This window comes from Strigops habroptila, chromosome 2 (assembly GCF_004027225.2).
Source record: "Strigops habroptila isolate Jane chromosome 2, bStrHab1.2.pri, whole genome shotgun sequence".
Classification (NCBI taxonomy): domain Eukaryota; kingdom Metazoa; phylum Chordata; class Aves; order Psittaciformes; family Psittacidae; genus Strigops; species Strigops habroptila.
This window is the reverse complement of record NC_044278.2, coordinates 120,086,661-120,111,252: the sequence shown is the minus strand read 5'-3', so window position 1 is coordinate 120,111,252 and position 24,592 is coordinate 120,086,661. Positions and strand designations below refer to the sequence as shown.

At 43.0% G+C, this 24,592-nt stretch overlaps 1 protein-coding gene across 1 annotated transcript in view; it reads right to left on the bottom strand.

Annotated features, from left to right (window-relative positions):
- Positions 1-24,592, bottom strand: part of LOC115604462 (retinal guanylyl cyclase 2-like) — a 38,734-nt gene that overhangs the window by 3,779 nt on the left and 10,363 nt on the right. Inside the window, 13 exon segments of the mRNA XM_030477586.1 lie at positions 1,795-1,880; positions 2,769-2,863; positions 5,084-5,182; positions 11,147-11,321; positions 11,454-11,646; positions 11,925-12,088; positions 13,324-13,472; positions 15,582-15,731; positions 17,093-17,249; positions 18,145-18,321; positions 19,482-19,562; positions 20,576-20,710; positions 21,509-21,605. Coding sequence (XP_030333446.1) covers positions 1,795-1,880; positions 2,769-2,863; positions 5,084-5,182; positions 11,147-11,321; positions 11,454-11,646; positions 11,925-12,088; positions 13,324-13,472; positions 15,582-15,731; positions 17,093-17,249; positions 18,145-18,321; positions 19,482-19,562; positions 20,576-20,710; positions 21,509-21,605 — 1,758 coding nt within the window.

The following is a 24,592-nucleotide window of genomic DNA, read 5'->3' as shown; positions in this document are numbered from 1 at the left end:
GCCTTCATTTTGACCCTTCACTAGGTTTCAGTTTCATATAACTTTGCTTTTTCTTCTGATTACTTTCACATTTTTTCAACTGCTGTTTGACTATGGGGACAGAAATACTGCAAAAGAACAGTGAAGATCAGGGCCTTGGGATACGAGCAGACACCTCCCTCTCTGCAGTGCTACTAGTGGGTTCTTCTGAGGTTACACAAGGATGCTTAATATTCCCCGATCCTGGGTACATAGGAAAATTTTTTGCCTCCTGTTACTGTCCCCGTGGACCTGATGTATTTTCTGTCATTTACAATCCATGTTTAGAAACAGCTCAGGCCTTCATAAGTCTGATTTTGGCACAAATGACCAGAGGACAGGATTTTTGAGGATAATGGAAAGAACCTCAGCAGTCAACAGAGGCCTAACACATAACTTTTAAATGGTAAAATCAGAATGAGAAGAACCTACTATCAAGGTAGAAGTCTTGGTGCTTCCTTGGTTGCAAGGTAAACCAACCCACCTCACTAATCTGGCAAAACCCCTCCCAGTTCATATTTCCCAATGCGTCACTGGTATTAACACACATCACTGAATAGCTTATTTCCATCAAGGTCTCCAAGCCTAAGAAATACTGTCTCTCAAAATTATCTTGCAGTAACCTTCTACCTTCCACTCTGATTGACATCCAGATAACATCAAAGATATGGCCCAAAATACTGTTAATTCCATTCTACACCAAGAAAGCTCTGGGAGGGCTCTGAGCACATGGACTGCCCTCTATTCAACTGCCTAAGTAGTTTACCATTATCTGCAAAAGAAGATTAAAACCATTTTCATTTTTCTAAGAGAAAATGAGAGAAAACTTAGAACAAGATTGCTCAAGGAAAGTTAAAGTAAACACAGACCCTGTTTGCTGTCAGACATCTGTCTCTGAGCTAGCCACTGTAGGACCTCTTTACAGTCAAAACAGGCATCTTGCAAGGGCAATTCATCTTCTAATACAGACTTCCAAGCAGGCCAGATGAATCAGACCCGTGAGCATGTATTTCTCTTTGTTGACTACAAAGGGAGTCAAGGTTGAGTAGCTTTAATGTGGGTGACCACACTGTTCTTGTCAAACAAATGCCACTCCTGGTTTTTATGGCCTGACCACAACACCCTTTCCAGGCATACAGCATATGACAGCCGAACAGGGAGTACTCTGTTTGCAAAGCCAGGCATTGCAAAGCTACTAAATGGCTTAATGAATTTCAAGTGCTCAATCTTTGCTCACCACCACTTCTATGGAAGCAACATAATTAAGTCTTTAGTTACCTAATGGTGACATATTTTCACAACGCAAAGTCTCTTTATTGCTCTGTTTGAATGAACAGTGCTACAGGGAAGAAACATGTTTATATGGTGAATGAAGCTGGTGGTTTCTACAGAAGTTTGATGGAAGGAGAGAAAAATCTGAGTGTCACCTACATACAGATGACACGAGAGACCTGAAAGTGTCCCTACATGTGCATCTCCCATACTCACACAGAGTAGGAAGGAGATTCAGGAGGGAACTCCCTGGTGCTCAGTCTCCAAGGGACTATAGTGGGGAAGCAGCAAGTTTCCATGCACTTCCTGGGAACTGTGATTAAGGAGAGGAGTTGAAGAAACCACACTTATGAGCCCCACTACTATGCCTGAACATGTAAGTCACCTAAGGAAAATGATGTAGATGTTTGCAAACAGATAACACGGACAGACAGATATTCAGCCTGTGAACTTCAACAAGGACCTTTTAATGAATGTATTGAACAGCGAGGAAGTCACACTTACCCTGGCTTCATTTCAGGAGGTTTAGGTAAGGGCTTCAGAAAGCCTTTTTTCCCAACTAACCAGTATGTGTCTTCTACTCCTTTACCCTAAATGAAAACAAAATCCAGATAAAGAGCAGCTTTCTGACCACCCTCTGTTCGATACATAACCACTTCATTTGGCTTCATATATACCCAGAGACAAAGCATAGCTGGAAATCTTGGGCTCTCCTTCACAATGGCTCAGAGATTATTTGAATTTCACTATCCTAAAAGAGGAGGCTCAAACTGTCATAATATCTCTCAATTAATGTTGCTTGTTCTACCAAATAAGATGATTATGGGTGAGAGGCATCTGATGAGCTGTAGGCACTGATATCAGAGTCAATCACCTTTGAAGGGAGAAGTGGAGGAAAACAAACACTTCTTGAGCAACATTCATCTTCACATAAACTGGACCCTGAAAGTCAGGTTAGTAATTTCCTAAAGTGCCAATTTATCTCCACTATGTAAAGGTTTCTTTCCATTGACTAAACCTGGAATAATTACCTTATATCTTCACTTGCAGACATATGAACTCGGTTGAGATGATTCCACTCACCATGAAAGATTGTTGAGGGACCTGGGCCATATTCAGACTACTTACTGTAAGTGTTTAAGGCAAACAAAGCTCCTACTGCTGTCTATTTGCTATGTCAGGGGAGAAGTGACGTTTTGGATTGTTTGCCTTGTTTGGACATTGTGAAAAGTAGCAGCTTCTATCAAGGGTGGACTAAATAGAGTCCTAAATAAATAGATCCAGTGCATACAGCTGATTCCTCGATCCTACAGTCCTTCAATATTTACCTCATGTATTGAAACAACTGATGAGGACAATTTGGGAAGGATCCAAAGGCAGATTGGTGGATGAAGGCTAAACAAGAGCTTAATATGGAAATTCTTCAAGCAAGAAGATTCCCCCATGTGAAGCACTTCACACAGCCCTGGCCTTCTTACCTTCAGCTCTGTTTTCCCCCTAGGTACAATTTCATAGCCTTCATTTAGACTCCGAAGTGTATCCACTGTACTTTGGCTGACATGAATTCTGTAAGCTGAGAACAAAAAGCAAAACAGCTGGATCACTATACTGCACACACTCTGCAAATTCCCCCCTGCTTTGTACTGGCAAGGAAGAACACTCCAAAGCATGCAGGTGTGAAGCTATTGTAAAGCTATGTAAAGTTTGATGCTGATGGATGGATCTTTCCAGATTGGGCTATAATGAGCACAGGGTGAGAGGAGATCTAAACTGAGGACTTCTGGAGAGGGATACTAAACATGCTAAGTGTAGAAGTCCAGCTCTTAATAAAGATGGTAAATGGTTTCTCATCAACATTATCAGCTGCAATCAAAAATATTGGTTTTATCTATTTCCATAGAGTAACTTGAGAGCAAGAAAAAGAAAGATAACCAACTGTCCTGCTCCAGACACCCAACATCATTTGAAAGTGATTTAAGAAATGCAATTTGCAAGGGGACATAACAAAAATATGGCTGTTTGTTTATCTAGAACTATCTGGGTTTTTCAGTAATTGATTCCACGTAGAGCTGCCATCAACAGTCTATGAACAAAAAGGGCAAAAGTAGAGATCTTTATTAATTTTCCATCTCCCCCAGTTTGTTTTACAGAGATTGCCGGAACTTACTGGAATTTGTTGTTGTTCTGCTGCTGTGGACAAGCCACAGAATGTTTCTAAATATTTTACCCCTGAATAGTTTTCTTTGTTGTTGTTTATGTTGAACTTTTATTTCAAATGCATTGATCACATTCCGTTCCCCCTTGAAGGATGGGTGAAAAACCAATTTATGCAGAGGAAAACTAGACAGCTTTGAGTTACCTTTCCTGAGACACTAACCTACAGTCTTCCTATTACTGCATATCTATATAAATTTCTATTAATGTATAAAGATGCTTTTGTATCTGCAGTGCTCCTGCTGTCTCCAGTCTTAGTGGGACTTTGCACTTCCAAGGGTCTAAACCTCGGGATTCCTCAAGTATCTGTCTTGCCATTAGAAATCTGCTATCAATCAAAAGTATTTCCTCCTTTCCACTGCTTTCCAAATGCAATGCTCTTGAAATAAGTCAGCCATAACCACAAAAAAGGCAATTTTCCTCAATTAATGATTAGCCTGATTATTAGTTTTCATTAGTCTAATCAAAATCACTGGAGCCAAAAATGTGAGGATTGTATAGAAGAGTGGAAAAGTTCCAATGTGGCACATGTACTGCAATGCGTTTCTAACCTGGCAAGACCTCAAGATATTGAGTATCCCAGGCTTTGTGTAGCTTGTAAACCAGACACAGTGGGTAATTTCTTAGAGCTGTTGAAAATACCAAAAGGGAGATCAGAGATCAAGGATGAAAATGTATGAGACGTTGCCCTTCGAAACCAGCTTGTACCGACAGCCTGAACATGAAAAGGAGATTCAAAACACATCCAGGGCTCTGACACTGCTGTTACTAGCTGTCCACTGTGTCACCCACAGTTCAACCACTCTGGTTTGCATATCCCTGTCTCAGGCAAAGACAGCAAAGCAATGAACAGTAGATCTGTGTACATGTGTGACTGAAAAGCAGGTAAATGTTTCTTCCCCACCATCTCTTTTTACATATATAGAAGTCTCCAGCCATGGGACAATAAGAACTGGCTGCAGCTATTGACTCTGTGCATGTAGACTGTTGCTTTTATAACTGGAAGCCTTAGGAAAAGAAAAGTGAAACCTTAGGGGAAAAATAGTCTGAACATCAACCCATCAAGAAGCACATCAAGAAAACCCAAAGAGGAAGGAAAGCTTAAGGATTTTGTTAGGACCTTCCGACACTTGTTCATGGAATTGTTATCATTGATAAATGAAGCCATCACAAATGATGCCCTTCATGTTGCTAGACATAGTTGCATGTGGTCTGCTTTTCTCTCCCTCCAGCACAATGGAAGCAGTGCCCACAGGTAAGTGCCTTATTTTACTGTGCAACAACAGATCTGAGTCAAGGGTTCTCAGCACTGAAAGCAAGATCCAACCCATGTATGAGAAATCTAGGGCAATATTCATGTTGATTTTGGTTAGCGGGATCCACATCAGAGGACTGTAGCTGGAAGGCAAGGTCTTAAATGCCAACCTGAAATGGCAAAGCTGATGATTTTGTTGTTTGACTTGCCCCTTTCTTCAGAGCTGATTCAGTTGCGATGCTTATAACTGAAGATGCACATTTCTTCACCTGTCTTGAGAAGTTCCTTCAACCACCCACCCCAGGGGCTGTCCCATATACTCACGCAGGCCCGTGGACTCCATTCGTGATGCTGTGTTCACTGTGTCTCCAAAGAGGCAGTACCGTGGCATGGTGAGCCCCACCACGCCTGCCACACAAGGCCCTGAAAGACATATGTCATCTGTATGACTCAGATGGTACTGCATGAATCAAGGAACACACCAACAAACGAATCTCATCCTCTCCTCTGATACTCCAAACCCACTTAGGAACAGAGGAGAAGGATTTTTAAAGATCTCTTTGGTTTTGGTGCTTGCTACAGGTGATCAAAAACTAAGCATTTCTATGGATTGCACATTGGTGTCTTATGCTTTAGAAAGGTCTTATGTGGTAGGACCTCAGTTCACCATCATCTAGGAGAAATCTGTTCAGAGTTCATGGAATCCCAAGGACTATCATAATCTCATTTTAAAAAGACCTCCTTTTCCATCTAAGAAAACTAAGGCTCAGATCTTGTGACATGCCCTGTATCCCAGTGAAACAGGATTGAAAACCAGCCTTGGAAATCCAGAGATGCTGGCAGCACATTGGACCACCCTGTGACCCCTCCTTGGAAAGGAAGACATCATTAGCTCTCCTGTCTAGCCAAAACGTGATTATTTTCCCTCTTTCTCATTCTGTAGACAAGATCCACTCCCTTCCAAAGTAGCTCCCAAAGAACCAGTGCCAAGATCTTGGGGAGAGGTATGTGTGCAAGATTTACGTGAACATACACATACACGGAGATAATGTATGACAGCCAAACAGCACAGACAATTGTCATCTGTGGCACTGGGCTTAGATGATGTTTGGAATGTGCTCTGAAGGATGAGACACTAAATTTCATCACCCCCAATTGAAGATATCAGGATTGCAAAAGAAATGCAAGAGAAGAAAAGATAAGGAACTGAAGTGAATGCTCTCAGCAATATAAAGGAGGTGTGGGGCTTCCTGCAGTGAAAAAGACAGCCCTCTCTGTCTTGCATTGGATTCATTTATGTCCTGTGTCTTTTCAGGCTCTGCCTGCTTTTTTAATGTCATGATCCTTCTGGGTTAAGATCTGGCAAAACTGACAACAAGGAAATCTTTTCCCATGCAAGGTTAGATGTGAACATAGTACAACATCAACAGTGTTTGAAATGATGGTATAGAGAAGGCTTTTAAATAAAAAAAGAGTTGTAGGTCAAAATGTTGATTTTAAAATAATAATAACAACAATAATATTAACAATAGGCTAATTTAGAAGCGACCATAGAATCATAGAATACTTAGAGTTGGAAAGGATCTTAAGATCATCCACTTCCAACCCCCTGCCATGAGCAGGGACACCTCACACTAGACCATGTCACCCAAGGCTCTGTCCAACCTGGCCTTGTACACTGCCAGGGATGGAACATTTACCACTTCTTTGGGCACCCTGTGCCAGGGCCTCGCCACCCTCACAGTAAAGAACTTCTTCCTTATATCTAACCTGAACTTCCCCTGTTTCAGTTTGAACCCATCACTACAGTTTGAACCCTTGTCCTATCACTACAGTCCCTGATGAAGAGAGTCTCCGATTACCAGTTACTTGTTTTAGGACACTGTAATTTTACTGTGATTTTAGCCTTCTTAGTTACAAAAACTGATTCTTCATATAGTTTTCCGACACATCTTAAAGACAATGAATCTCCATAGCTTTCAGCTATGGAACTTTGCAAGAACCCCTCTTGCTGTGACCTCTGAAAAGTTGTTGTTGCAGAATCAAAGTAACAGGATTGTAATATAATTTACAGCAGATGCAAACAGAAGTGAGGCAGATTTTATCTCCTGCCTGGTGAAGCAACACTTGATTAAAGATTAAAAAAGAAAAGAAGAGTGCTACATACCAAGTATGTTACAAGGACTTCAACAGCTATGTCTGGATCAAATACAGCGTGCAGGGACTGCTGAAGATCAGAAGAACCTGATTTAATGTTTGGGGTTTTTTATTGCCCATGTGCCATGCAACCTTGGATAAGACACTGCTCCTCAGAATCTCTTCTAGTTTAATTCTCATTCTTATCAGTAATCCCTAATTTGGTTTAAGCTCTTCAGGAGAGGTGCTAAATCCACTAGAGGAAGTTTTTTCATGGTCTAGTCTATAGGCACTTCTACAGCACAACTGTAAAGGCACTGTTGATACTAGTGGGTCAAGGGCCTAATGCTTACCTAACTGGTTCTTAACATGCACACACTGACTTAAAAAGAGTCTTGTTGGAGATTATTTAATTCATGCTTCAATAAGAGCTTTCCCTGAGAAAACACTGACTCACATAACACCACCTCTCTTCATCTTGTGGTGATGACATGACAGCAGCACTCGCATATCTCAGTAATGATCAAAGCTCCTTCAGTAATAGGTGTTGCAAGGACACAAAAAAGTGGTTCTTGTCAAAAAACATCCCTCGCTGAGGAGAATTTAATTTCATTTAAGAAGCACAAATATAGGCAGCTGAGCTCCTGCGTAGTCATAGAATCATGAAATGGTTTGGGTTAGAAGGAACCTTAAAACTCATTCAGTTCCAACCCCCTGCCACAGGCAGGGACACCTTCCACTAGAGCAGGTTGCTCCAAGCCCCTGTGTCCAACCTGGCCTTGAACACTGCCAGGGATGGGGCAGCCACAGCTTCTCTGGGAAAAGTCTGTGCCAGCGCCTCAGCACCCTCACAGGGAAGAGCTTCTGCCTAAGAGCTCATCTCAATTTCCCCTCTGACAGGTTGAAGTCATTCCCCCTTTTCCTGTCCCTCCAGGCCCTTGCCCAAAGCCCCTCTCCAGATTTCCTGGAGCCCCTTTAGGCACTGGAGCTGCTCTAAGGTCTCCCCTTCAGGAGCCTTCTCTTCTCCAGCCTGCCCCAGCCCAGCTCTCTCAGCCTGGCTCCAGAGCAGAGCTGCTCCAGCCCTCGCAGCAGCTCCATGGCCTCCTCTGGACTCAATCAGGCATCTGTGGGTGGTGTAGAAACAGCTGAATCAACTGAGTTTTTATTTCGGGAGGCCCAGCCAATAGTTGTGGAGGCCAAGCCAACGCAGCCAATTGAGCCATGAGACACTTTCCACTCCTGCATCTGAAGAGCTTCCCAAGGTCCACTTAAATGTCCACCAGATCTCCACCAACCACAAAATGAGTTCGTTCTCCCTAACACTCCCAGAAACACCTCCACTGGGGTACCTGAATTTAGGTTTCCTATTTAGTCAATGCAATCATCCAATCACAGAATCATAGAATGGTTTGGGTTGGAAAGGACCTTAAGATCATCTAGTTCCAACCCCCTGCCATGGACAGAAATCATATCTGCAAAGCTCACAACCTGAGGTGGGCAAGATTTTTAGGGTGAGGTACTATCATTCTAGTGCACTGCTTTTAAGCCTGTCCTCCTGTTGCACAAAGTTATTAGTTCAAAAGCAACCCTACAGTGCAAGCATTCCCAAAGGACTTCTCCATGTTGAAAGCATCCAGGAGTTAATTCACTCGCTGCCTTCGCTGACTATGTGCGTTCCCCCTTGTCTAGACAGCTCCAGCAAATGGCCAACAAAGACTTCCAGCCATAAATCTCTCACAGCAACAAGTTATAGAGGAAACCAGACACCCTGTGATGAGAATGTTATGGCCTCATTGTTTAATTATACAAGTTTGCTGGTTTATTTTGGAATGGCCCTTTGCCAGGGCTTTCAGGGTCAGTTAATGAGTGGTGCTGGGCTAAGACCCTGCAACAGACGTCAGTGGTGCCATGGAGGTTAATAAACTCCATTGAAGTGTGGGGCTTGTTGCCACAGAGCCTGACTAACAAACAGATCCTTTCAGCCACTGTGGAAAAGCTTGTTTTCTCACCACTGCTCTCCCTGACTGTTCTTCTCCACCCCAGACATGGATGGCGTGGAAACAGCTGAGTCAGCTGAGTTTTGCCGGACATGGAGTGAAGTCAAGAGAGGAGAGCCAAGACTCCAGGGTGAGTTTAAAGCTGGGGAGAAACTGCAGAGCAAACGCTGGTCTTCTTGTCTTCTTCACCTTACCTATGTATTGCCACAAGTGGGCTATGGGCACGGGCCAGCAGAAGTTCCCAGGGGTTTAGCTCTCCATTGGGGTTGGAGGGACATGGGCAGCCCATGCTCAAATGGCATTTACTGCTTTATCAGAGAGGGGATCACAAGCTCTTCTTGGCACCAGTTTCCAAAGAGCAGTTGGCCAACAAAATTGGTGTTCACACCCATTCTCCATCCTTTCCAGGACAGTGAAAGCATTAGCCAAGCCCTCCTCTCCCTAAGTGCTTCCTCAATGCTTTCATGATGCTGGTGATTCCCTCTTCATGCTTCTTTCCTCAGGAGAAACGGGGTCCAGGGTTAATCAAACTCTGCTGTCAGCTCGGTGGCTTGGAGATCTGCGTTGTTTTGAAGCGTACATTTCTCACTGCTCCCATGAGAGTACAAAGTTGCCAAATCTGTGCAAAACATGATCTGGCTTCTGCTTCTTTAGCAAGAAAACACCAATTCCTCCCCCTCTTTCTTTTACACTCTACACAACAGCTCATAGCAACACCGCTTTCCAGATACCCAGAGTTCATAAAACCAAGAAAAAAAGTAACTACCCCCCATACACATCACCTAGGGATAGATATTTGGCTGGGTGCATAGAAGACATGTTGCAGAACTGCTGTCAACAGCCAGAAGCAGATGTTGTGCACTGAATTCCTCTCTTTCCATGTTGAAAATGTGCTGTTTGTGCTCCGGAGACTCCTGCTCTGAGCAAGACAAGGTGGGGCCATAGTCTCGTCTAATTTCTGCCAGAGTATTAAACTTGCAGTGCTCCTGCAATCATTCCTTAACACTTTAGGCTTCTGTAAAGGGCCAGCTAAGACCTCTAAACTCCAAGAAAAATGGTACGGAGATTAGTTTTCAGAGATAACCCCAAAAGAAGATCTTATATGGTCTAGGAGATATGAAATATCAACCTTTGATATGAGATATGAAATATCCAAGGTTGCACCAGATGATCCTCGAGGTCCCTTCTAATCTGTTATTCTATGAAATACTGATTTTAGCTCTGCTCTGGGATATTCTGGGTGAGATACTTCCTTCTCTCTGCTCTTGTTTCCCCATGTGTACAACAGGAACTGGGATATTGATTTCTGTAAAACACTTGCATGCTGAAGTTGCAAAAATGTGGGCATTATTGGATAGGCAGAAGGAAAAAAAAACCCTGTAATGCTAAATCAGACTCCTGGACAGTCTTATTCAATGTTTGGCTTCCCATGATGGGCAAGTACCTGGTGCTTTAGAGGAAGACACAAGAACTCTGATGATGAACAGCTGGGAAAAATGTATTAATGAATGCCTATTATATTGTCATTGGTGTTCACAATGACACCAATGTGTCTATATATCTCTTCTAAAAATAATGATTCTATCATAACAGCAGATGTCTTCCATTTAAAATCCCAGTCATGCTTTCACTTACACGACTGCAGTCCTCCTGTCTTTGTTTTGGTTTGTTTTTGGTTTTGTTTTGGAATTTAATTACACTTTGTATAAAGAAAAGAACTTCCTCTTTTCTTTGTAAACAAGCCACTTTTCTGTTAATTGAATAGATGATGACTTCTACATTAGAGATAATTTACTTTCTTTACAACATCACTTTTTCTGAATAGCTGTATCACATATCTTTCAAGTTATGTTCTACCTGGAATAAATCTCCTCAAACTTTCATTCTTTCGCTCTATACACCTGTTTTTTTGTGCTTTTTTTATTTCGTAACAGAGTTACAAAGACATCACTGGATGTCCCCATATCACACCAGTGATGATACTATGGCACATCAAAGAGCCACCCTTTCAACGAAACCCTTGTGACTAATATGTCTGATGTAGCTCCTGACTGGGACAGAATGCACAATTCCTCCCCCAAATGACACTGAGCCGTTTTCCTCCTTGGGGTTTGTGTTTCCATTTTAATGCCCTTGTTGCTACGGAAGATTTTAAAGCATCTTCCAAGGGTGCTTGTTTTGGGGCAGGCAAGGAGAGAACATTCAAAGCTGGAAATACAATTGCAGAGGAGTTCTTTGATATCCAGGCGCTTACCTGTGTGCAGCCCAATTCGTATTCTGAGGGGAATGTCTGGCATGTGCCTCATTTTGAACGATCCCACTGAGCTGAGGATGTCCAAGGACATGTTGGCTATCTCAGCCGCGTGCTTGTTTCCATTCCGTTTTGGGAGCCCTGAGGCAACCATGTAGGCATCACCAATGGTCTCCACCTAGCAAATGCCATTGCATTAAAATATAAATACATTAATATATAAATATATAAATACATTGAAAAAAAGATGGAAAAGAGAAATAGGATAAAGCTACAAGGGTGTTTGATCCATAGACAGTTCGATCCTCACCTTGTAAACATCATGGTTTCCAAGAACAGCATCAAAGAGTGTGTAAAGATCATTCAGGAGGTCAACTACTTCAATGGGTTCACTGAGGGCTGAAATGGTTGTGAAGCCCACGATATCACTGAAGTAGATAGTCACCTGGTCAAAATACTCTGGCTCCACAGTGCCACCAGTCTTGAGGGCTTCTGCCACTGATCTGTAATAACACAAACAATGATGGCAGGGCACAAAACCTTTTGTAGTACATGCCCAAGACCTTCACCACTCTTGTCCTACTGTGCTTAAAAGATTTTCCACTAAATAGGAGGTTCTATATGTCTGTAACAAGAATTGATTTAAGTTTCTTTCTTTGGTTGGAAAGTGCTTGCCAAAAGTGGAGGTCAGCTCTGCAATCTTGCTCACTTCTGGAGACCAGTTTTGTCCAGTCTAGATATGGGCTGGGGTCTTCTTACTATCTAAAGTACCAATACTTACGGGGGGAGCATTTGTGACAGCAGTTTCTCTGTCTTCTGCTTTTCAATCTCCAGCTCTTCAGTCCGCTCCCTGATTAAATCTTCCAGGTTGCTCGAATACTGTTCAAGCATCCTGAGCATTGAGTCAATGATATTGGTCTTCTTCCCTTTGTTGATGGTTTTGAACTGGAAAATCAAACTGGAGAGTTATTTCTCCATCTCATTACACCATTGTTTCACACTAAGTTTGGGAAGGAACAGAAAGCAATACTTATTTTAAAGGAACAATGTTAAAGATTGGCTTTGTAAGTTGCAAGAATTCAACAATAAAAAGGCACAATAGAGGGTGAATTTGCATCAATAACCATGGCAACTGCCGAGGAGTGTGTTGCTTGTGAACTTTCAGCGAAACTTAAGTGAAATACCACCTTCCATGAGATAACAACATGTATGTGAGTTATTGTAGAGTCCTATCGTGCTGCAAATTTGCACCTTCATTTGTCCAATGACCAACCTTTAGGGTAATTTGCAGCCATTTATGTTCAGAGGTGCAAATTTCAGATCATTGACAATACTTACAACCTGCTTATGTGTTACTGATCTTAAATCCACCTTTGCACAGTGGCATGTATGTGTACTGCCACCTCCCACCCTCAATTCTTCATTGAGTCTTGCTCTCACCTCTTGACCTGAAGATGAGCCTCTGGACCATTTGGATAATCTGTGGCTTCAGAAGCTGCCATAGACTCAACAGTGGAGTCATATGGGTGTAAAATTATTCAGAATTTCATAGAACCAAAAGGTAAAAATCATTAATATTGGTTCACCTACTTTGACCTTATAAGAACATAGGAACAGTACTGCCGGATTGGACAAAGGGTTTATTTTGCCAGTCCATGAGATTGGCTAGTAATAGATGTCTGGGAAAGCTGTTCAAACAGGGCTCAGGTACCGTCATATTTCCCTGGGATATGCTCCCAGCCTTCACCAACCTGCAGTTCAGAGACTTCTCATGCCAAACCTTGTATCTTTGTGTTTAAGAGCCTTTGGTGAATTTTCTATTTAAATTAATCACCTTTTAAATACTTTAGAAGATCAAAACCCCATATTGATCTGAAGGTGCTATCACAATTTACAGATCTTGGATCTCCATCAGGTCATCTGTGCAAGTACACTGCAAATGTGAAGACACCATCCCGTGTTCAGCCTGCTTTACACCCCATGTGGTGGTGCCATGGCAGCCCATATTCAGGACAAGGTGCAAGCCAGACACCATGAACCATAAAATAACCCAACTGCAAAGGCAAAACTAGAGCTCTGGGACTTCTTCAATCATTATTTAAGGGTTCACTTCAAGGAATAAAACACGATTCCCTGCCAAGTACAAACAAAGGATGGAACCTGCTGCTCTATTCACTGACCTTAAGAAATACCTCCTCAAAGGTTGGACGTCGTTCGGGGGCTTCACCCCAGCATTCCTTCATTACCTGGATGCACTTCATGGGGGCCAACTCAGGGGCTATGTTTGGGCGGCACAGGGGAGGGGGCTTCTTCACTTTCTTTATGATTTCTGTGACAAAGAGAAGAACGGGAAGCACGTTGTGAGATGGAGGGTCTTGGTGTGGATAAAGCACATGGATCTTTTCACCTATCCCTTGCTCGCTCCTTCACCCATCACCCTTATTCCTCACCACCCAATGGCAGTGTCAAATGAAGCTGGTTCTGCTTTCCTTTGCCAGGAGTCTCTTGGAGGGTTTAAAAGACAAGAGATTCATCCGTTGCCTTGTCCCTGGAGAACCAGGTTATGAGCAATAAAGTGGCTGGATGGGGGAAGGTTGCATGACATGGATGTGTGTGCCTGCAGGCTTGTGTTTAATGAAATTGCTTCTGACTCTATTAGGATCTGCAGTCCTCTAAGAGAGCAGAGGGATAAGACTGAGCCCAGACAGGAAGGATATCAGCGTGTGATGCTTCATTGTTAACTGGGAACCAGTACATAGGAGGTTGATGGGAATGGAGACAGTGGAAAGTATTTTAAGGGGGACAGCTTGGGTTCAAAACAATTTCTGGGAAACAACTCTATATCCAGAGATGAAATAAAACTAATAAGAAACTGGGTTTGGGCTTTCAGACCTTGAGAAGTCAGACCTGGAATCTGCAGCTTTTAGATGAAACAGCATTACAGAGAAGGAGTGAAGCTGCAGGTTTTATTGACAGCTGAAGGATTGGGGAGTGTGACGTCTGAACCCCAACCCTGACTTCGATTCAGGTATTTCTTAGTAAGAATATCCTGGAGGAAAAGTGCTTTTTGTACAATAGAACTATATCTTCCTGCTTAAATAAAAAATCAAAGTGATTGCATTTGAAGGTTTCATTTTGCGAAGTGCAGAGCAGCCAAGCGGAGTGAAAACCACCCTCTTTCTGGCAGGAGCCCTTCATTTCCACAGCTGTTACTGTGAGTACCCAGAGCTTTTTAGTGTTGACAGTTTACTTTAAAGCTCTTTGGCTCATCCCACCATTCTCCACCAAATGAACTAAACAAAGCACCTGGCCTAGATATTTCCAAGGGGCAGCCAAGGGGAAATGCCTTCCCCAGACAGTTTTAAAGTTCACGCCACGAGTGAAAGCTCCTTGAGGATTAGGATGCAGTGAGTAGAAATTCATCATCATGATGCTCAACATGTGCTGGAGGTTCCCCAGGGGGAATAGGTGGGGGGACACCTGTTAATTACATCATAGGCTACATCATAGGTCCAGCTCTGAATTACAGAGTGGGTTACATCACAATCATCATCATTGCTTTGTTGCAGCAGCTTGGAAGTGTTTTTTCAGGCCCTGAAATGGCAGATACTTAATACCCATATCCCATCTACCGACTATCCAGCTTAAAACATGTTGAGAATGGGCTTTCACTGAAATCAGCCCGTTTTTGATTGTTCTCACTCTCCTTATTCAAGTGCTTGTGACCTGACCCTGACCACAGTGCGTTTGCCCTTCCTGTGCATGCACAACATGGTTTGAAGTAGGGAGATTGCATCATGAGCAGTTCCTAAGAAGTTCACCTATTTGCTATTTCTCATACAAGCCACCCCATATACGAGTCAGTGATGTATCACTTTGACCTCTGCTGAAGAGAGAACCTCTTTAATGAGGAAGTGATTAAGGAAAAATAGATGGACAGATAGACAAAATAGGATGCTAATGAAGGGTCCGGCTCAAAAACCTCAACCTCCATGGCATGCAAAAAAGGGCTGAAGACTGGGAAGCAAAGGTGTTTCCAAGCTGTGGGAAGCAAAGGACTTTCCAAGCTATGGGAAACAAAGGATTTTCCAAGCTATAGGAAATTCTGCCATCAGATTCCATGCCCCACTGTGATGAAAAGTCAAAGTTTGGACAGGGAACTGGAGGTGCAGCAGTGGCCTCACTGCTGGCCAGCTCTGAAGCACCTTGGGGTAGCCAGAGCCCCAACCCCATTGTTAGCACTGATGAGTCAGTGTACCAGAGCTACACATTTTGATGTTTATTATGGATGTTTTGTTGAAAACAGTCTTTTGTCACTGAGAAAGGTCGTAAGATCAGGACATTATTTCCATGTTAATGCTTTACCCAAGGGACTTGACCAGAACTTTTATGAACGCTCTCTGTAAAGCCTTAAAAATGTACTGAAATGGTTGCCTACCTTCAGCTGAGAGTTCTGACATGCAGTACGGTGGACCCCGAACAACCACTTCTTGTAGGATGATGGCAAAGCTGTAAATGTCCCCTTTGAACGTGCCTTTCCTGCGCATGTCCGGGTCCCTCAGCAACTCAGGAGCTGTCCAGAGCAACTCTAAAAGGTGCAGGAGCATCAGGTTTCCTATACATGAGCTCAGACTATTGCAAATTAGGTGCTTAAATGAACGCTTCATTCCAGTCATATGGGGGAAGGTTGGAACATACTTCATTATTTACTGGATCAAGTCCTCTATTTCTTGGGAGGTCTTAGAAATATTAAACTTCCATCTTGACAAAACACTTGGGTTTTCCAAATTTCAGTTCACCTTCTAAAAGAATTATTGCTATACAACGACTTACATCCTGTAACACCAGTCCTGAACTTCAACATAAAACATCTCACCATTGCCAAAAGCTTCAACACTTTTCATTGCTTGGAAATATCACTCAGGCAAAACTTTGGCACTGAAGCCTGGATTTCTTGCCCCTGTTATTGCTCTTCCACAAAGCAACACTTCGTAAAATATTTTCTGTAGTTCTTCTTAGAGGAAAGTGGTTTCTGTGAAAGCAGTTTGTGGCAGTCTGAAGCACAATCAGTCTTTATACTCCAATAGTTCAAGTGGTGAAAGGCACAGTTGTAAAACATACCCAGCTTCATCAAGAAATAAATCTTCAAACTGGGATATTGTTACCCTGGTAACTATGCATTGTGAGTAATAGGAATAAGGAACATTTCATCTACTGCAATATATATCATTTTTGTAAAGGATGAGGAGAAGGTCTTCTGGCAACTGTCCTATCTGAGACACTGGAAATGTGTAGGAATCAAATCCTGAGACAGAGGGATTGAAACACTACATACGTGTTCCTTGAAACCAGGTTTCAAGAACAAACTGGGACACCAGAGGAACTCTAAGGCAATGGCCGGTTGAAAGAAATCCTGTCCAATTCTCCAAACCTGATGCCATGAAATGCTGTCTAAAGTGGTGGGAATGTCATGTGGCTGCCTTCGGTGATTGGCATTGGACCTATTTCAAAGAGACCTGTATCGTATTGTGTCTAGATGGTTTAATTTTACAAAACAAAACTCTTTGCCTTTAGGTTAACCTAAAACTTCAAATATAGGGTTGGGGCCAAGGATGTGAAGCCAGTTCCACCAGTCACAGACATTCAGGATTGATCAGATTTCAGGGGCACTTAAATCCTTCTCCAACTACAACAAGCGTAAGTTCTGCCACTGCTTGCAATAAAATCCTTTTTCCTTACCAAGACCCTCTGCTATTCACTTCACTGTCAAGAATTCTGAAAAAAAGCTTTGCTTATCCTTTCCTGTAACAATGCATTTTATACAGGTAACTAGATGTTGTGAGATTGAGCACATAAATCATTATTTGGCCACTGGCCTGCAATTGCATTAGGACATGTTAAATCAATAGACAAATATATCTAAAACAAATATTTCATTATGGCACCTACCTTCTGGGGGCGGCTGAATATAGGGGCATTTCTGTGCTTCTAAGAGCTCATTATAGCCATAGTCAGTTATCTTCAGCACAAAGCGGCCGTCCACAACACAGTTACGAGACTTGAGACGTCCATGGGCAAAATCTCGGTGATGCAAATACCTAATTCCCTATGAAACACAGAAACGATCAAGGCTATTCCTCAAGAATTATATTATCCACCAGCATTCAGAGACAGTAGGCCAAATTGCCACCCTGGATGGCATCAGAAACAGCATTGACTCTGTCAGGTGTGGTCCTGATCAACCCAAGAAACTATGGGAAAAGTTCAGAAGTGGATTAGGAATAAGAATTAGGTTAACTGCACCCTGAAGCAATACTGGAAAGGACTTCAGGAATAGTTGAATGCCTCCCTCCATAGCCTTAGGACTCATTGCTCTTGGAAGTTGTACTTTTGGACAAGGTAAAGGAGGTGGGCACGAGTGGTGCCCAATGGTTAGGTCAAGGGAAGCCATTAAGAGCCAGGTGCCCTTACCCAGCTCCCTCAAGGAGGATCAGAAGGTGGATCATGGGCTGTAAGAATGGCTCTGGCAGTCTAACCTCTATAGGCTATCTGTCCCAGATTGGTAGTTCACTATTAGGGGGATAAAAACATATGGGACATGATCAGAAGTGTGTGAACACTCTTTTAAAGTGACCCTATGTGTAACCATCCTGTTGTAGGGGATGGATACGGTTTGGTTCTATGCTGGATGCATTTCTGATTTGTGACAATAAGGGACCTTTGGTAAGTATGAATTTGCCACCAATTTCACTGTTCTAGATGATCTTCTAGCCTGATGTGCAGTTTCAACCTCTCATCCTACTGCATGGATGTAGTCCTGTTACCCCAAATAGTGCTTCTCTCAGATGACAATGAAACAAGAATAAGAGGTCTCCATTAAAACCCCTTTATACCAGTATAATTTTCACATTGGTTTTCCCTGTGTTATTATAACAATCCCAAAGTCCTGGATGAAATAACTATGTCAATGTAAAAGTCCTCAGCAGCAGCAATGGATTTACTTTAATTAGATCCATCACAAGAGAGGATTTGAACATCCAATCCAGCTTCATATCTTCGTTCCTCAGCAAGTCCTCCAGGCTTCCTCGGGAGCAGTACTCTGTCACTATGGCAAAGATGCCACAGTCAGAGAAAAAGCCCAGGAAAAGATTCACATTCTCATGACGCAGATCTTTCATCTGAAACAAGACAGGGAATCACAGCGAGACCGCGTCAGCCAGGTATCTATCTGCTCAGCAGTTGTTTATATCATTAGATGCCCTTATCATTGTACTACCAAACAGTTCTGCACACAGCAATGGGGAAGAAAACAGCATCTTTGCTGCTTGCTTTCAGCTATCCTACACTCTGTAAGCTTTGGTTTTCTTAGTCTATCCATTAAGACAAAGACAGCAAGACAGCAAAAGCAAACTGAAGAGAAATTTGTTGTTCTTTAAGACAAGCTGGATTGGATCTTCTACTAGGACAACATGGGTTCACTGGGGTAAATTGAGTTCAGCATGTGGAGTCTTGCTCCAGCTTTGGTATGATCTGGAAAGCAACAACATGCTTGGAGGATCCAAAGTCATCCATCAGTGGTGCCTTTGGAGACATGCCCTGCTAAATCTAATATATTTATATGCATAAAAATGCCACTCATATTAGCAGTAGCTGCCAATGACTAATGGCCTCGAATTTGAAAAATAAATATATTTGCTTGTCATTTAGTAGTAATAAAAAAATTGAAGACTAAAAGTAAAACTTACAACAGGCATCTTAGCTGGAGACGCAAAGCAAATCCCAGAGAAATGCACAATCGTGTTTGTGTCACACTGCCAACAAATAGCATATGAAAATAGCTGCCAGTGCATCACCCTGCCCTGACACAGGCAGGGATGATTTCCTCCAAACTGCTCTGCTTTTGCAGACAAGGTCACTTAGAGGACTCGTAGTCCATTCAGCATTGCGTCAGCTCTGAAGTGGTAGGTCCAGGAAGGGGTTCAGCAGGCTGCTGACTCTGACACATGGGTCATCAGTAAGTTTGTCAGATGCAATCATGCATGGTCCATTCCATCAGATTTCACTGGGCAAGACTCATTGACAGCCACGACACATGATTCAGTGGATAAATAGGAGATAAAGAGAATAACAACACCCTGCAGTCACCAAAAGTCAAGTCCAAGGCTAAGTTGGACAGAGCCTTGGGTGACATGGTCTAATGTGAGGCTTCCCTACCCACGGCAGAGGAGTTGGAACTAGATGATCTTAAGGTCCTTTCCAAGACAAATCAATCTATGATTCTGTGACAAGTCCCCCAAACAACCTTCCCTCCACACACCCAACCATCCCCTGTTCCTACCTTCCTCAAGATGCTGGTGGAGCTTTGCCGCAGATGGTGAGCTGCTCCTGTCTCAAACTTTTTCAGCCATACCCAGTCTCCCTGTCCACAATACAGTGGGTGAATGATAGAGCAAGTCTCTGAGCAACAGCTAACATTAGGAACTAGGTCTGAATTTCAGATCCTTCACTTCAAAAGCGGTTGGGGATTTTCAATGTTCTTGGCAGCAGATGCTTTCTATACTGCACCCGAATAAGAATATCCACAGCAAACCCTCAAAAGATGGGGCAAGGCAGGACCTTCACCCAGATCATAACTTCGTACCTGGAAGGTGTATTAGTGTCAATAAACAATGATAAATTGATTAAAAGGTTGCCCAGAGAAGCTGTGGCTGCCCCAGCCCTGGCAGTGTTCAAGGCCAGGTTGGACACAGGGGCTTGGAGCAACCTGCTCTAGTGAAAAGTGTCCTTCCCCATGGCAGGGGGTTGGAACTGGATGAGCCTTAAGGTCCTTTCCAACTCAAACCATTCTATGATTCTATGGAAAAAGAAAGTAACTCAGTCCAGAGCTTCTCTCTGGCATTAACGATCCTGTTGATTTTGCTTCTTTTCAGGAAAAATTGTCATGCTGTTTTTGCAAAAAGCTGTGTTTTTAAGAAAGAACTGATGGATGTGACGACTTTTGTTGGCCATTGCTTCTGCTTAAACTCTATACCATTCTATTGGCACAAAGGGGAACTTGATAGCCTTTATTCTGTGTATTTGGATCCTTATCTTATAAGAATGGTCCTTATTAGAGATGTCACCACTCAATGCTGTCTAGTGAGCAAGGTTCTTCATGGTGCCTTTAGGTAGTGACATCTCTAACAAGGACAAGACCTGGAAATGCTGCAAATGGATGTTGAATGCTACCACCCCATATGCCTCCAGGTGTGAGGGTGATGGTTGGGTAGTCACCTTAAACACTGCTAAGTCCATGCTTGGGAGTAACTTCTTTTCACCCTTAGGGTCCATCAGCAGTATTCCCATCCTGGGACTGCAGCCCAAGACGTTCCTCCCTCGAGCAGCTCAGTGAACAGAAGCGGTGGGAGAAGGCTGCCTGAGGTCCCTACCTACCTCATACAAAGCCACGTTGGAGGTTTCATAGGTGACAGCTTCACTTTTCAAGGAGGAGGAGCGAGTTACAGATTTCAGGCTTCTGCCATCTGCTGCTATGCTGTTTGCATCAGTCAGACTATCCAAGGTCATCCTCTGGAAGGCAAGAAAAGCAGGCATAGGACAGTTCCCACCTTTGGATGTAACCCTCCACTCCAGCTCTGCCTCTGTCCATACATTTCACCCATGCTAACAACCTCCCAAAATTCCCATCTCACCCCTCTCAATACCTCTAAAAGGCTCATAAGGTTGAGCCTACAGGTCAACCCCACAAGTCTGAAACAGTACAGCAGCACTTTAGGTGATGGAAATGCTGTGGATTGAGGGAAATAGAAGAGGAGGCAGGTGTCTTTCTGAGCAAAGCACAGGGAAGCGTCTTCTCTGGCATAGGCAAGAAGCCTGTATCTGTGCCAGTGACCTAGGCAAAGGGATTGCTCCACAGCAGTCCATATCATTGTCATGATCCTGGTCTATGCCAAATAACAGTCCCCTAGGAGATCTCCAGGTCTGGGCAGGACCCAGCACAGGCCAGGAATGGTTCCCAATAAGTAATTCAGATGCGGATACTTTATTTTAAAGGGCAAGATGGTTTAGATAAATGGACATGAACTGTGCTGCACCATCCAACCCCAAGAACAAGAATAGAGGCTGGCTATGAGAATAAAAGCAAACAAGGATACTATTTTACATCATCATAACAGCTCTGACACTGCATGTGCATCTAATCTGAGACTCAAAAACATTCTGCATATAGGAAATGTTCTGATATGCAGGGGAAAATGAGACATGGAGAAGTGAAGGACCTTCCAGAGCTTCATGGGTATGAAAATACCAAACAGCAAACCTATTTTCGAGTGTCCCACCGGATTTACTTACACAAGTGGAAGGACTTACCTTTTTCTGTAGCTCTGGGTTGATGAAGATGAGGTCATCCAAGGTCAGTATGATCTTGTTAGGTCCCCTGAATAGCTGGCTATTCAAGATACTGCGCCTGCAAGATTTGGAGAGCCACAGTTAGCATTTTTAGGTAGGTGACCAGTTTATACCACTTCTGAGTCCCCCACGTTCGCCTTCTCTGCAGTATTAAGTGGCAGTGGGGATGGGCATGGGTGAAAGCAGTAGACGAATTATGATGCCCTGACTTGGACTGAATTCCTCTGAGTCAAGTGTTATCCAATTCACAGACTACAAAAGCTATAATGTCAAAGGGTCTCATCACAAATAGACACCTCGAGTTAATCTTGTTACGATATGAATCAGATGTGTATGTAATGCTTACTTTGTTTTGCTCAGTTTTATTTTTCATAACCCAAATTATTCTCCATTAGGAAAGAATATGGAGTTTTATTAGAGCATCCAATGTGCCAGGTGAGCAAACAGCTCTCAGGCACATCAGCTTTTCTTAGGGACTAAAACTGAACCATGAGTAACTTATAAAAGCTGCCTGAACACAAGTTACCATCAAAATATGCTGGTTAAATTTCTATGTTGTAGCATGGTGAAGTAATGCACACAGCCAAATACCTCCTTGTAATGACTGCAAGCGCATACAGAGGGAAGAGCTACAGGGGATGAGCAGTTTGGTGTGCATGGTGTAGTGCAATGCAGAGTGGAGGTTTTAGAAGCAGCATTGCTGAACCAGTGCTATTTCTCTTGGTCAGAAGTAATTAGATCAAGACGTCTCTGCTGATTCAGACCTAATTCTTCCAGGACCCGAGCCAGATGGGATGTCTACCACGCACTGTGTAACAGGACAAATGTGCTTCTGGCATCTCCACAGGGTGCTGTGCCTGTTTTCCAAGGGATGACTCTCTGCATTCCTTGATAGACTATTAGATTTGCAGAGTTGCCATGGGCAAGAGAGAAAGTTCAGTATAGTCACCAGACCAGCAAAGACACTATTTGTTGCTTAACTGCATCCTTCTACTTGCCCCGCTTCTCCTTAATTGGCAAGGCAGAAGAGACCACAAGAAGAAATGGAGTGATGTTAAGGGCTACATTCATGGCATGGTTTAAATAGGCTTATGTCCACTTCATGCAAATCATTACAGAACATTCCAGAGTTTCTTTGTTAGTTTTCAGATGGGATACATCTGACAATAATACCCAACACATGGTTATTTTAGGGACTCAAGGAAGAGGCAGAATTCACACACCATCATTCTGAACCCACTATTTCAATGGATGCCAAGGTATAACACTAAACACAAAGCACACTACATGTATTAGTCTGAAACTCATCAGGCAGGAACAGAGAAGGCAAATGAGAGTTCCTCCATTGCTCTCCATGTCATTTTTTTGTTTAAGGAACTTTGTTTACAATACAGCAGATGTCTGATCTGCACCTAACACTTTTCCTGATGAAAAGGGTGCATTTTGGTGGCTACTGTAGAAGGAAAATATCTATATCCAGCAAAACATCTACACATCACCACAATTCACTTTTCTAATGTATGTGCCACTCCAGGCATTTTAATAAGAGCACAGACAGCTTTTTGGAGTTCAGAAGGAGCCTTGGCCACATGACCACAGGCATCACCTGGGATGACTTTTGTAACCTTTCTCTAACCACCTTGCCACTCATCTTCATGCAAAAAACTTATCACTTATGTACCTTTGACCTGTCTACCCGAAAACCTCACTCGGTCAATCACATCATCTCGCCCAAGCATGGAGGAAAGCATCCCTCTGCTGAAAGCAAAGAACAGATTGCAGAGCGACTCACTTAAAGTCATGCAGCAGATGCCTGGCAGACCTAAGACCAGAGCTCCCACATTTGAACTCAGACCATGCTGTGGTTTAAATTTAGTTCCAGACATGCCCTTCCCTAACATAAATCATTGTCTGAGTCATGCTAGACTTCTTTTCTTCCCTTGCAGACAGCCATACATCTTTACTTATTACTGAGCCTTCCCAAGAACAGTCTGGTACTTGTGGAACAGCTTACAAGTAGAGTAGGCAGAAAGATTGTCTTCTATTTACTTAATTGTAGAGGCTGGTGGCCAAGGCATAGAGCAGGGTTTTAAAGTGCAAATGGATGGAGCAACCTCCCCAGTGCCTGCAATTATAGGATATCAGAAGCAGCTGTGTGTTATAAGGGAGAAAGCTGTTTGGGGTGTTGTTTGCTGGGTGGCCTTGTATCATTTGGGTTTGGAGGGATGATTCAGAAGTGGAATCTTCTGGGAAGATTTGGGAGGCAAACCTGCATGGAACGATCCAGGAACCCTGCTCTGATGAACTCAGTGCTTCTGGGTAAATATGCCTTCTAATTTCAGTCATGCACCATGTAGACATCAACAATGAGAGACAGATTACTCCAGGGGCCAGTTTGGAGCAGATTACCTTAGGTTACGGCCATAGTGTCCTTGCTAAAGAGCAACCCATAGCTTCTGGACCAGCCAGTCCGTGTCCACCTTGTTATGGAGTCAGGAGACAAATGTGACCTATGTAACTGTTTGAAACTGTCCCTTCCTAAGCTTCATTTGCTCTAAAGATCTCATGCCCAGAATAATACAGATGCAACGTGGATGACCAGGGAGCTGGATTCCAGACCAAAACAGGGAGTGAATCAGCTTAGTAATAGAGGTATCCTAATTAATTGTTCCAAACCCTCTCCAGAGTTACTCTCTTTATCTTTATTACATTGGGAAAGTAAAGAGCTTCAGCCTAGGTGCTTCATGGGAAACAGGATTATACTAGGGACAGAAATCCAGGCAAGAATGATCTGGAGTAAGGAAAAGACATTTAACATGGCAGCCCACTCAGTCTCTACCCCAAAGTTCTCAAAGCAGATTCCTGTCTTTGGTTTGTGTGGCATACTTTGCACTTCTAAAGTGATAGCCACTTTCCTAACGTTTCAGAGCCACCATCCAGCCATTCCTTCCAGCAACAGACTGAAGTCTTCTTCCAAATCTGCTCCTGAGACTGCAGAACCAATTCCCACAGTGCTCAGGCCACTATCATTTAATAAAGTTGTAT